The 14060-nt window shown below is 37.3% G+C and overlaps 1 protein-coding gene across 3 annotated transcripts in view; it reads right to left on the reverse strand.

Moving 5' to 3' along the window:
* The window catches only part of FREM2 (FRAS1 related extracellular matrix 2), a 121006-nt gene that overhangs the window by 100629 nt on the left and 6317 nt on the right, over window positions 1-14060 (reverse strand). For all 3 annotated transcript variants that reach the window (XM_057399986.1, XM_057399987.1, XM_057399988.1), the window contains exon 2: window positions 9748-9837. In XM_057399986.1, the coding sequence (XP_057255969.1) occupies window positions 9748-9837 (90 nt within the window). The remainder of the gene's footprint in view (window positions 1-9747; window positions 9838-14060) is intronic.

A 14060-nucleotide genomic window follows, 5' to 3' on the forward strand; every position in this document is an offset into this window, starting at 1 on the left:
AGACCTTTAAGATCATCAATTCCAACCCTTAACCTAGCACTGCCAAATCCACCACTAAGCTATGTCCCTAAGCACCACATCTACACATCTTTCAAATACCTCCAGGCATGGTGACTCCACCACTTCCCTGGGCAGCCTCTTCCAGTGCTTGACAACCCTTTTGGTGAAGAAATTTCTCCTAATAGCCAATCTAAATCCCTCCATGTGCAACTTGAGGCCATTTCCTCCTGTCCTATCACTTGCTACTTGGGAGAAGAGGCCGATGTCCACCTCCTTACAACCTCCTTTCAGGTAGTTGTAGAGATAAATAAAGCCTTTGTTGCCTGTCTCCTTTATTACCATTACTTTATTATCATCCATTTTATGATCACTACGTCCAAGTCGGCCTCCAACCATCACATCATCCATAAGTCCTTCTCTGTTCACAAACAACAGATCCAGTGGGATGCCTTCCCTTGTCTCACTCTGCAACTGTATCAGGAAGTTATCTACCACACACTCCAGGAATCTCCTAGACTGTTCCCTCTCTGATGTTATCTCCAGAAGACATCCACTAAGACGAAATCCCAAAGAAAACAAAGGGTGGAGATTGTGAGACTTCTCCCAGGTGCTTATAGAATATTTTGTCTGCCACTTCATTCTGGTTGGATGTTCTATAACAGACTCCCACCATGATATCTGCCTTGTTAGCCTTCTCTCTGATTCTTACCCATAAACACTCAATCTTTTCATCACCACCATCAAGCTCTAGACAATCAAAACACTCCCTAGCATACTGCAGTGCCAATTATAAAGAACAGGACATATAATATCAGGGAAAATTTGAACAGCATCCAAACACAATTTGGGCTTATGAAATAAAACAAATATCTTCATTTTTCCAGAAAGTATACAGAGGTTAATGGGGCAAGAGTGGTCCTTATATTCTAAGATTTAGCAAGGCAAACAGAATCTTACAATAGCAAGAATGTTGTAAATTAAGAAGCACAAATTGCAAAAATTTTATTACAATATATGCCATCATTATATTTCCTCCATTTCTAATTTAACTTTATTCCTAATATATTTCCATAGGTAAAGACTCACTAACTTTTCTTGTTAGAGTACTGGTTTTCACATATCTGTAGTTTGTTTCAGAAGTATTTATCCCTCTTGTATAAACAGTAGTCTAATTTTTAAAGAAATCTAGGAACTTCCCAGATATATTTTATACACTGATCAGATGATCCTTTATGGGAATTCTAGAGACTTTACAGTTAATTGGCAACTGAAGTGATAAATGTTAAACTCATCTTCAGGGCTCTTTAGAACCCCTCTGTGTAAACAGGTAGGGAAAACAAACCCTGCAACCAGGGTTCTTTGACAGCAGCCAGGGTCCCTTCTCTCGTTTCATTCTTCTCTAGCCCTCCTTAGTCTGTCCAAATCAAAAATATTTGCAACCAACAACCAATATAATTTCACACACTTATTATAGCTCACTTTAGGAATTAGTGTCATTCTGCAGGTTCTCATGTCACTGGCAATCAGTGTTACTCCTGAAAGATCTCAATACCTAGTGTGTCCTCTTAATCTCTTTATTTCTTGCATTTTGTGCTAATTTTACTACTCAGTCATGCCTCTTTTGCTGCTAGCGGCACCTGACTTTGTATCATAAGAATATGAAAGCTAAATTATGGATTATTTTTAAGTAAAAAAAGGGCTGCTAAGTACTTACTGGGCTATCTTAAGCATTATCTTCCTTGCCTCTCACCTGGCCAGGTCAAATAAAATCAATGACACTATTCAGCTTGGTAAAGCAAGCAGGATTCAGCTCCAGGTGCTGAGCTGGTGAATTTTATTGTGAATACACTGTTCTGTAAAAGTTTGATTATTCAGCAAGTGATCTCAGCTTAAAAGTAGAAAAATATCTATGATGTTGGAGACATTTCCTTTCTATCAAACCAATACAGTAGTCAGGGTGTTTTTTCTGCATGGAAGACAAGACTATTGGCTCTGACTCTAAGAGAATTGGAATCAAAACCTCCCTGCCCTAACCCTGATCTAAACCATCGGCCTAAGTGTTACTCTGGAACATATTGCTCTTAACTGGCCTGTTCTAGCCATCTTACTCTGCGGAACATGAAAAGTATTAGCAGAAAAGGAGAAATATACAGGAAAGAAGGGAGGAGGAACCCACACAAAAAATGAGACAGGATTTGTTGATAACAGTACTTAGCTGGAAAGTGGAACATTGCACTCCAGGCTATATTCCAAAGAGTAATTAAGAACTTGCATACATGGACAGCAAACAGAAAATTAATACAAAACTAACTAGAATATAAGTGAGGGAACAATGAAGGAGGGTTCAAATGAAGGAAGGAATTACATCCAAGACTTTCACATTTGGACAAAGTACCCTAACTTCTATATAAAAGGCAATTAGATCCTTTCCTGATCCCTAGTACCTAAATCCACCCTCTTCAATTATGCTGTTTTGCTTTTGTTAAAAAAAATGAATTCAGGAGCAGAGAAAAGCTTTACTTTCGGGACCATTAAAATCACCATTACACCCAAATGATTTAGAAGAAACAAAAATTCTCTTGCCAAATTAAACAACTACTTTTTTTCCTCTCCAGAAACCATTTTGTTTTATCTAGATAAAGCTGACCTTTTCTATGGACATATTTAGAGGATAAGGTGATATGCAAGTTAGAAATGGAAAATTCAATAATTTCCAGTAGCCAGTCTAAAATGCTAGTACAAAGAAACAAATAGAACTGGTACAAAAGACACTGAAAGTCTTTCCACTGAGATTAGTATGGCTTGTACTAGACTTTCTATAGGTCCCCTATAATCACCTCTTGCTCCTGTATACATTAACAGACATTAACTTTGCTGTGACCTTGCAGCCACATACAACAATGTCTGTTTTATTTACAGAAAGGTTTATTTTGAAAGGCTTTTTTTTTGTTCAGTTTGCTTGGGGGATTTTATAAACTGTAGTGTCAAACTACTATTTAAATCCCCTGACAATACTTACAGTAAGAAGTTTGACATATGAAAAATTGTTTGGGCACCAATCTAGAGTACATCAAAACAGCAGCAACAAGCCTGGCAACAAACCAGAATCCAATACAGTACTTGGCAAATGATGGCAAAAGTACCGTCAACATGTGATGCCCTCATTTTTAAGCCAAAGATAAATGTAGCTGATGTTTCTTGCCAAGACTAGTGTGCCCAAATACCATATGTGAGGTCAAACAAGGATGCGGCAAATAATTCCCAATGATATTTTAGCAGTCTGCTTCTTTAAGAACCATCACATATCAAGTCCAAAATGTCTGTTCCTACACTATTATTACAGCTCACCAGGAAAATACATCAGTGTTATGGCTTTGAAAAGCAGCACTGACAACTGTTATCATTTAATGATTATACTCAGGAGTGTAATATTGTTCTCTCAGAAATGAATAAATGGTGAAATTCATAAAAATATATATTTTTTTTTAGTAAAATGAAGGATGACAGATGAAATAATTATATTTCACAAACTTACTCGAAGTTTTCTCTAAGCAGTAGAACAGTGCCTCTTTAACATAATCTATTGCAAAAAAAAAAATATTTGGGAAAAGTCTATGATGTTTCCCAGAAATTAGGTTTAAAGGCTAACATCAGGGAATTGTTTTTCAAAGATTCTTGCTTCAGTGGGGATTTAACCAAATGTTAGTGCAGGAAAATGCAGGCATTTAGGGATCTGTAATGAAAAATTTAAATGAGATTTAGCTAATGATGTAAATCACCAGTTTCAGTGAGACTTGGCTTTGCAACACTTTGGCTTTAACTCAGAAAAGCTGCCCAAATAACCTGGGGAAAAAAAAAACAAAATCCTGTTTCTTTCCTTCCCTAGTGATCCTCACATTCCTAAACCAGGCATGAGAATCTGTCATTACTTCCCCTTTGAAAGCATTCTACCCTTGAGGCACTATACTGCAAGATACCACTTAGCAGTCCTAAAGAAGCAGTTTGGAGGACTCCAGTTAAGCACTGGAGCAGAGAAGGCAGTTAGGTAAGGGAGGGACAGATTATGGTTCAAATTTAGGTTGAACAGGAAATATGTTTCCTTATTACACAATTTTTTTATTATTTTGGGGGTTTTTAAGTCTTATCTCATTTTTCTCCTCGAAACTGGAAAATTTAGTAAAACTGACTCCAATGCAAAACACTATAAATATGGGGCCAGCCTCTTGTAATAGAAAAATACTGAAACACATACCAAATTTGTTCCATGGGTGCTGCAACCCTGGTTGACAGTTTCCCAAGCTTCAGAAGACAGACAGGGGAGAAGGAAGAATAAGCAAGGCAGACTACTGGGATAAGAGTATTAGCCAAGCAACAAGTAAGTCAAAAGCAAGGTTGTATTTTAAAAATATCTGGGGGCAGATCACTATTTAGAAGAGATAAACATTCCTTCACTGACTTTACACAATCTGAACTCGAACATTTCAGAGTTATCCCTAACACCTGAATACAACCATTTTTCTTGTGTGAAGAAAAATGAAAATAGAACAATCCTTTGCACAGAAGCTCTTCTTTTTTTAACTGGTATTCAGCACACTGCTCTAGTACCTCCTACCCCAGTCCCACTACCCATTGCTGGGCAAAGGAATATACTGGACTCTGATATTGACTCTGGAGGTATGGGGTTTGCGCTGGGGTTTCATGTTAGTGCTGGCTTTTGGGTGTGTTTGTTTTACTCTATATAATCAGCAGAATCTGGCCAAAAATTTGCCTTAAACCAGTTCAACCAGTTTCACGTTATTTGAAGCAGCACAATTCATGAGAAAATACCTCCTACAGACCGGACAAATGTGCATTTGGATGCATATTATTATTCAATTATTAGGACTTACTACAGTGACATTAAAAAAAATCTTAGCCAAGCAAAGCATAAAGTGAAGGTAAATGACGGACTTCAGTTTTAACTGCATTTTCAGTGCTAGTTTCTCATGTAAGCAGTAAAAATGCCTCAAAAAAACCACAAGGGATGAAGCATGAAATTGTAGCATGCAGTTTTCTGAAGCAGGCACAAGAGCTTAACACACTGGAGCTGATTTCTGTGTCAACTTTCATTCCACACAGATTAATGCTATTTTGCATAGCTGAAGCACCGACTCTATGCATATATTTGGCAGTGCCATACATATCCAGTTTCCTCAAGCTTTCTGTAATACAAGGTGGCCACACACATTGCAGCTTCTCATTAAGTTTATCAGATTTAAGTTATTCTGTGAGCCTTTCACTAATTAAAAGGCCAAATCATTTTCAGCTGGATTTTTTCTTCAGTCTAGTGAGTTTCTCAATAATATACAAATTTACATATCATAAATATACACAGGAGTTCAACTATCAGCCTGGATTTCCTTGGGTTTTTTTTTACTTTGCCACTGGGGAAAAAAAAAAAAATCCCATTTTCCCTGCCTTCTGATAGTATTGGTTCCTTTACTGACCACTGCATTAAGAAGTTAGCAATATAAACATCAGGATTCACCAGCATCACATGCTTGCACTTGCTAAGCATGTTTTTTTTCTTCACCTTGTTAATGGAATGTGGAGTCCACTTCTGAGGAAAGAGATTCTATTGATGTGATTTTGCAAACTTTCTGAAAAAGAAAATCCCACACTTTCTTCAAGGTTTTGCTAAAATGGACTCATAACACTTTTTCAGTATCAACAGATCTCCACAGGATTATTTTAAGATCAAAAATCAAAACATAAAGAAAGCAGATTGTTAATATGAAGTTTCAAATAGTTAATTTCAAAAAGTTAATAGTTTCTTTCAAAACATTACACAGCTAACTCAGCAGCATCAAGTATTCTATAGTGTCTTCTTGTTCTAAGAATGACAAAAATGCAAGAGCTCGCCCAACTTTATAGTGAGTCATCTTGAGGCAAAATCCCTTAACATGAGGAATAAAAAACATTTCTACCTTTAAAAATTATTTGTGTGATAAACAGCTTAATTGTGTTCACTTTATTTCACCTTTTAATTACTCTTATGAAATATGACATTCAAAGCCAGAAAAGTACTACAGCCATACATATGCTGATCCTGAAAGTAAGGCTCTCTCAGAGTTTAAAACCTCAACCAGTATATCTGGTGAAATCTCCAATTTTGGTTTGAATACAGCAGGCATATGCTTTCACTTGTTAATTACAGTTCTAAGTGCTTTCTTTTATTCTTAAATGGCCTTCCTTTCTCTTTGTATTGAGCCCATTTCTATTCTCTTTAATTATAATCAGCAAGTTACCATAAGGCAGCTGTAATCCCTGAGCTATTCTCCATTTGTCTAGACTGCAGTCTTCTCCCTTGGCCAGTAAGTAAACAAGTTTGTCCCAGTACCATATTCGATGCTTTCCCAGCTCATGATTTGGTTGGTTGGTACACAGCATGGCACACTCACTCCCATGGTGAGAAACCAAGCAGGCAAGGGGCCAAGAGCTGGCAGAGCACTGACTTGCTTCTTTTCATGTTACCCACCTCGTAGGCTGTTGCCCTAACTTGCTTACCATAAATGCTATCTACATATAAGAAAATAAACAAAATTCTAGATCCACAACAAAATACACACCATGCAGTTTGATGACTCTTTGAGCTTGATCTTCAGGCAATTGCCTGAGATAACAGACTTGGGCCCCAATTAGACTATCATCATATATCATATATATTATATATTCTAGAAGCCTTCCAATATCTGAAGGCGGCCTACAAGGGTGCTGGAGAAGGACTCTTAATCAGGGACTGTAGTGATAGGACAAGGGGTAATGGGCTTAAACTAAAACAGAAGTTTATGTTAGATATGAGGAAGAAGTTTTTTACTGTGAGGGTGGTGAGGCACTGGAACAGCTTGCCCAAAGACATGGTAAATGCTCCATCCCTGGCAGTGTTCAAGGCCAGGTTGGACAGAGCCTTAGGTGACATGGTCTGGGGCAAGGCGTCCAAGCCTATGGCATGGGGGTTGGAACTAGATGATCATAGGGTCCTTTCCAACCCAAATCATCCTATGATTCTGTGATTCCACAGAAGAGGCCTACAAGAGTGGCAGTATAATGAGTATCCGAAGATGGAGATAAAGCCATGCTCTTCTTCTCCTATTTGCAGTTCATAGGCAATGAACAAATATTCCAAAAACAAAAAAAAGTATTTTGCAGGCAACACTAGAGGTATAGGGCAAAATCAACATTCTAATTCATGTTATTTGAAGACAGCAGGGACTGGTGTTGCATTTGCCCCTCTCTAAGGCATGAGAAGACTGGAAGATATAAAATAAGTGGGTACTTTGGGTTGGTTTGTTTTTTTTTCTTTGTTTGTTTTTTACTGGTTGGAAATAACTTCAGCTGAATAATATGAACACATATTCATTAATGGAATCACATTGTGAAACCCCTCTTAATTTTGATTTCAACAGGATCACTTATGGATTATGGAACAATTCTTCAGCTTAAGTGCCCACTTATCTCATTTACAGCATGAGGCACTGCGTGGTAAGCCATTACAAACTTGTAACTACTGCAAAGTTCCCAATACACAAGACAGAGGTCTGAAGAGTGCCATTCTACTGTGGATGTTGGTAGTCTATGCTGCATCTTTCTGTCAGATCTTGCGTGCAATCTCCTATTATGATCAGACTTAAAACCACAAAAACAATAGTCCTGATACCACTGAAATTCTGCCCAAATACACCTGAGCTGAAAAACACTAGCTTTGATTTCTTTCTGAAGAGGGTGGAAATATAGCTAGATTATATTGCTGGATTTTTCACCCATTGCTAAAGACAATGCTAGGAAATTTGAGCTCATATTAATGTTTTGATCATAATTTCATCCCTTTAAATGCAGTTTTACCACCTTCAGTCAAGCAGAAAATCAGAAATACTCTGTAATGCAATACAGCTCATTTTTCACAGTGTCAACAGTTAGCCTCAGGAAAGCAAAGACCATCTAGCTAAGTAGTCTGCAAAATGATAACATTGCAAGTTCCAAAGGCTCTAAAAAAATCAGCAAGCACCTTGTTATTGCAAAGGTTCTTTGCATTACAAAAAACAGCATGCTGTTACAATGGACAGGCTGTTACAACTCTGCCAAGCAGAAGCAGATGTGGCAGGTAAGCTTTCCAATGAAAGACAAATTTCTTGGTATGAAGTCAGAATATATTAAGTGCAATTTGCTCTACATACACATTTGCCACTAGAAAGTGTTCAAATAGCATGGAGAGAAGTCTCACAAATATTGGGTTCTCAAGGAACAACTCAATTTTAAGAACTGACGTTAATCAGTTCACAAAGAACAAACTTTCTTCAGCTTCTATTATTCCCATCACATGAAACCTTGAAACATCAAGACTGAGTATTTGTTCACCTACTAGAAGAACAACAGAAAATCATGAATGTCACCATTTCGTGACACCTGCCATGAGAAAATTATGTTATTACTAAGAAAACATAGCACCTTGTGATCCATTACCTTTACTTAGCTTTAAATTTCTCTAACCTATATCTTGGTTAAAATAAAACATTTAAGGAAAGTAAGTCAAGTGTTACAAACTGTTATCTCACTACTTCTCTAATGAAACAAAGATTTGCAAAGACATTCTCAGGAGTCCCTAGAAGAACTCTCTCTTCTGCTCTTGTCCAAAAAAATTATAAGGAGAACATGCTTTAATATCCCACTCCCAGCAACGGTAGATGGTGACAAAACTATTCAATCTGTGACAGACAGGACAAATCCCTGTTCACTGATCATAATACTGTTGATTAGGTGTGCTTCTTATGAAACACTAACAGAAGCTCAGCACACAAGCCGACAATAAACTAACTTGAAACATTTTTTCTAAGAAGTTTATTATTAAATCAACTAATAAAACTAATTTCCAATTACTCAGACAGCTATATATCACATATTAAAAAAGGTATTAAAATAACATAATATTGCCACCTGTTACCACACAGAGGAATATCTACACTCAGGAATATCCACATTAAGTACAGACTTTGGATGGAAAAAATAGGCCTGTTAATGTGGGGTTTTAGCTCCTTAAACTGTTCTTTTCTGTTGTTCTTTAAAAACAACAACAATAAAAACCCCTACATATATTTTTCCTTAAGTGAGTATATGCCAGTATTTTCAATTTGGTTTTATTCTTTCCTTGTTCATACTCCACAATCCTACAAAATAACAGTAGGAGAATTCTCATAAGTCACCTGACAAAGATCTTTGACAAACCATTAAAGATCCTGTTAAGTAGGTAGAGTCTAAACTTGACTTCTATGAAATATGTACATTAGACAAAGCATTCACATGAATAGCCTCTTACCTGGAACCTTTAAAGGTGTAGGCACCTATACATGCAAATCAAAGTTTAGGAAGTATCTCAAGATAAAAGGCTTATGAGAAATTACGCGTCAAGAGCCTGGACAAGGAATACAAAAGTAAAAATACAGAGATCCCAGGTATCTGTGTGAGCTTCTAGAATGTCACTTTCTCACTAGAATAGGCTGAGTGTTTTTTCATTAGATGCAATTACCATTTTATCAACAGGCCTCTGTAATCACCAGAAATTCTTCAAAATATAAGAAATTCATAACAAAAATAACATTCCAGGATGTAACATGGACTTTCCTCAATTAAATTCAATGTTTTTAAACTCCCAAAGTATACTTAAGTTCCTTCTCTTTCAAGAGCAGCAAAAGCACAGATCTTATAGGTACTCACCTCCGTCTTCAACCATGAAATGAAAAATGTCACTGGTGGCATTGTCACCCCCTCGTAAAACATAGCATATCTTCATGTCATCAATATCAGCTAGAAAGCGTGAGGAAAAAAACAGATTTTATTTTAAATGTTGAAGGCATGAAACTGTTTTTAGTTTAAAAAAAAAACCAAACATGTATTAAATTGTTTATCTTCAACAGAGAGAAGTCAAGATTTCCAGCAGAGCTCAGGAATTTCAGTATTAACAGTGTTGAAGTTTTACGGATACCATTTGTTCTTCCTCCCTTTACTTCCCCCTCCCCAGTGCCCTCTTTCATGATGTATTTACAAAAGCAACTGAAAGGAAGTGTAAAAACGTGGGCTCAACAGTCAGATCTATGTCATAATTTAGTGATGTATTTTCGTAAATAGAGGTGTACGTCCTCTAAGATACTGATCCTGTCATTCTTCATCCCGAGTAGTACTGTAGAGACCACATAAAACCTGTGGCTGAAACAGGAGCAAACCCCAGGCTATTTTCTATGTGAAGTTCTACCCTTCATTCAAGAGGCAAGACAAATTAGTTCACACTCATACCACCCTACTTCCCCACCCCCAAACTAGATTACTTCTGGCATGTTTTCTACCCCTAGGATAGGATATCTTTACACATTCTGCAGAAGAGAGCTCTCAGTGTCTTTAGTCCCCCACAAAAATGCCCTCTCCACCAGACCATCCCTCCTATCAGCATGTTTTCAAAGGATATGACATATAATCTATATGAACTGCCATAAATAGTGCTCAGACACAGTGATTGGCTGATTTAGGAATTCAAATAGATGCAATGTAAGTAGACAGATAAGACTTCAGTAAGAAGCAATTCAATGCACAATTCTGAATAATCAGTTGCATAAAAAAGTATGTAAAAGGTAAAAAAGTATTTCTTAATATTGTGCTTTCTGGTTTCCTTGAACAGTGATAAGAAACATGTAATACATAAAAAATACTTTTTGACATTTTCTTTGAAAGACTGCTGTCGGAAAAAATCCATGTCTGATAGTTTTTTAAAGAAAAAGTGCTATAAATTAATAGCATTAAAGTGGAACTCAAGTACCATCCAAGTTCTCCTCTCATGTTAGGGCATATGCATTAGTAAAAAGAAGCTAAAAGCACTTTTGTCAGAGCTCCTCAAAATCTTGAGTTCCAAAAGCAGCCAGACATCTTCCAGGGCAAACAAGTTAAGAGCATTATCAGCAAATACATGTCCCTGAAGAATCTCTTCCATAAATGTTTCAGTTAAAGATCAAAAATTCACAGGGCTATAAAGAGGATGCCAACAAATACCTCTTCATGTCAGCGGAGCAAATAAATCTTTCATCCTGCAAACATACAAGTGCTCAGCTCTGCCGATGAGGGCAGCCTTCTCAAAATCTATGGTTCCAATACATATAAAGATATATTGGCTCAACGCTCTTGAGCCAGTGTTTGGCAGACCAGGACCACCACATCAGAAAAAGCCACTTGGCATCCAAACACCTAAATTTTGTCAAAAGAATTTCAAAGGAATGACCTATTTTCTGTTCACTAAGAACACGTTCACAGTCACTTGAGCAATTCTACACTTTCCTTCCACGGTTGATTCGGGTTATACAAGTTATATTAGAGCTTGCCTAGTTGTAAGCACAATTCATTGCTGTATAACTACAGTGCCTGCTAAATATTGATATGATACTGAAATTTTCCAGCATAATTTTGAAATCCATCCAACATAATTCCTATCAAAAAAATAATTTTATCTCCGCTGGATCAAGGCACTGATTTCCTGTTTGAAAAACCTGCAAAACTGATGTGGTTATTAAAGGTTACACATATTCTTTAAGAAACAAATGCACTTTGCAACATAATTCACTCATCTCCCTGAAAACAACTGCCTGAAAAACAAGAAAAAAAGTATTATCAAGGTGAATGCTGAATAAAATCACTGTTTGCAAAGTTTTGCATATTTGGCTGAAGCAGCCATTTAGATATTTTTGGCCTCAGGAGTCTACATGAGTGCTGAGACATTGACCAAGCTGTATTATTGCCAAGGCAGAGGCTTACTCTCCACTATTTCTTCCCGGCTCCTCAGCACACCTGCACAACTCTGGGATGTGACCTGGCCCTTACTCACAAACTTACCCACATGGGACCTGGGAGTCACAAAACAGTGCTCAGCAGTCCGTCACACTTTATACATTCAAAACATCATACAAACATCAGCTATCTGTTATATACCACTAAATTTTTCAAATGTGAAAGACTTGCCAGTTCCTTAGCAGACTCTCTTCACTTTTAAACAAATTATCTAATCTTAATGGATATCTGCTATGAGGAAATTCCAGCCCTGACTTGCAGAGACAACTGCAGTACAATTATGCATAGAATATCCTTTGTATGTTTGCTTTGTTCTAGGACAGCATTAGACAAGAAATTACCATGTGGCAAGCATTTTTCTTTAAGCTTTCTCTGCATTTACTAACTACAAAGCACAAAGAAATAATTAACACTGCTGCTTTCAGATGTAACATGAAATGACAGATAGGAATTGAATAATCTCAGGAACTGCTTAACATATTTTAAGAGTATTTTATTTTGTTACTGTCATTTGCCTGCCTCTTTCTCATTCAGATTATTTCAACAATTAAATAAAAATAAATAAAAAGCACCAACTATTTGAAGTATTTGGGGACCTTTTATCAAGAAGTTAATCCTTCCACACTCTAATACCCCCTTTGACCAATCCCAATTAACTCTAGGAGTCTCAGAAGCAAAAGATTTTCTACTGTACTTGTGGCATAAGTATTTAATGCATGCTAATTAGGAAGACCCAGACTGATTGTTCCTGAACAAACTACACAAAAAATCGCATGGACATACTACATTCTGCACAACCACATTTTGACTGGAGGCTTTTAGCTCATCTTGCAAATCTAGGATGACTTCCTTCCTAGCACTTGATAATGTTTTGTGGACAGATACTGAAAAGCAATCTCAAGCATGAAGCAGAAAGCTGTTTACTACACAATCACTCTGCCCACTCTTTCCACTACGGCAAATCTGAAAAACCAGACTGCTCAAGCTGCTTGCACACAATGGATCTTATTTCATCAATGTTAACCTAACTCAAAGTGTCCCTGCCCATGGCAGGGGGGTTGGAACTAGATGATCTTAAGGTCCTTTCCAACCCTGACTGTTCTATGATTCTATGATTCGGCTGCCTGTTCGTACAACCACAAGCCCAAACCCAGGGAATGTGAGATGGAAAAGTATTAGGATGGACTTCCCCAGCTATTGAGTAGCTTTCAGAATTCACCTGCATGTGACCCTTAACAGCTTCATCCAACTCCAAAGTTGCCAAGTTTTGAGTAGGGGCTGGATCAAACAACTTTCAGAGGTCTCTTCCAACATAAATTGGAGGACTGTAACAATGTTTATGAAACTAGAGCTGTTCAGCATTTTGTAAGAGGTTGCCCCACGTGGCAGGATGAAACCCCTAAAAACTTGGGAGATCAAAACAAAAAAAAGCAAGTGTGTAACAGCAAGTCCTAATATAGGTGCATCCCAAAATCAATACTATTAATCATGACTGACTACAAAATCTGATTTATATGCAATGGTTGTAAGCGGATGAGTATCATTAAGGATATTACAAAAAAGGGTCTTGTTCACTTCTGCCTTAAATGTTAGTTAATTATTTGTCTTAGTATAGCATAAGCATTCAGGAAGTTGAAGACAGATTTCACAGAAATAACACAGATGCTCGGGAGGTATTTGCTTATAGAGACCAAAGGACAAAATTACTGAAGAAATGTGTACTTCTTAAAAACACTCTTCAGTTCAGCATTAATTAGAGCGCTTGTGCCAGTACTGTCAGAGGACCTGTGAAGCTGTATCACTTTATAGAGATCCTCACTAGCTTTCAAACCATTCCTTTCCTAAGGGTTGCAAGCTTCTCATCCAGCTCAGGCATACCCAGAATATTAAGACACCCTGTGTGGAGACCAGTGAGCCTGACACATAGTCAGACTGCCAACTGAAAGCCTCAGTGGTGCCACATGGCAAAAAAGAGAATGGAACATGTACCTCTACTGAGAGACCCCCTTTCAAAAAAAAAAAAAAAAAAAAATAGGAATATCACTGTGCTATGCAGTGGTCTGCTTTCAAGGACCATCCACTCAATAATAATAATTCTACATCCTCCAATGTAAGAGAAAACCCACTGAAAAAGTGATAATCTGCTTATTTGCTCGCTCCCATTCTCTTCTGTTTTTCACATATTCTGACAACACTCTTAA

The sequence above is a fragment of the Pezoporus wallicus genome, unplaced genomic scaffold (genome assembly GCF_028554395.1).
Source record: "Pezoporus wallicus isolate ANWC-B61680 ecotype Strahan unplaced genomic scaffold, APGP_CSIRO_Pwel_v1 scaffold_7383, whole genome shotgun sequence".
NCBI classification, from domain to species: Eukaryota; Metazoa; Chordata; class Aves; order Psittaciformes; family Psittacidae; genus Pezoporus; species Pezoporus wallicus.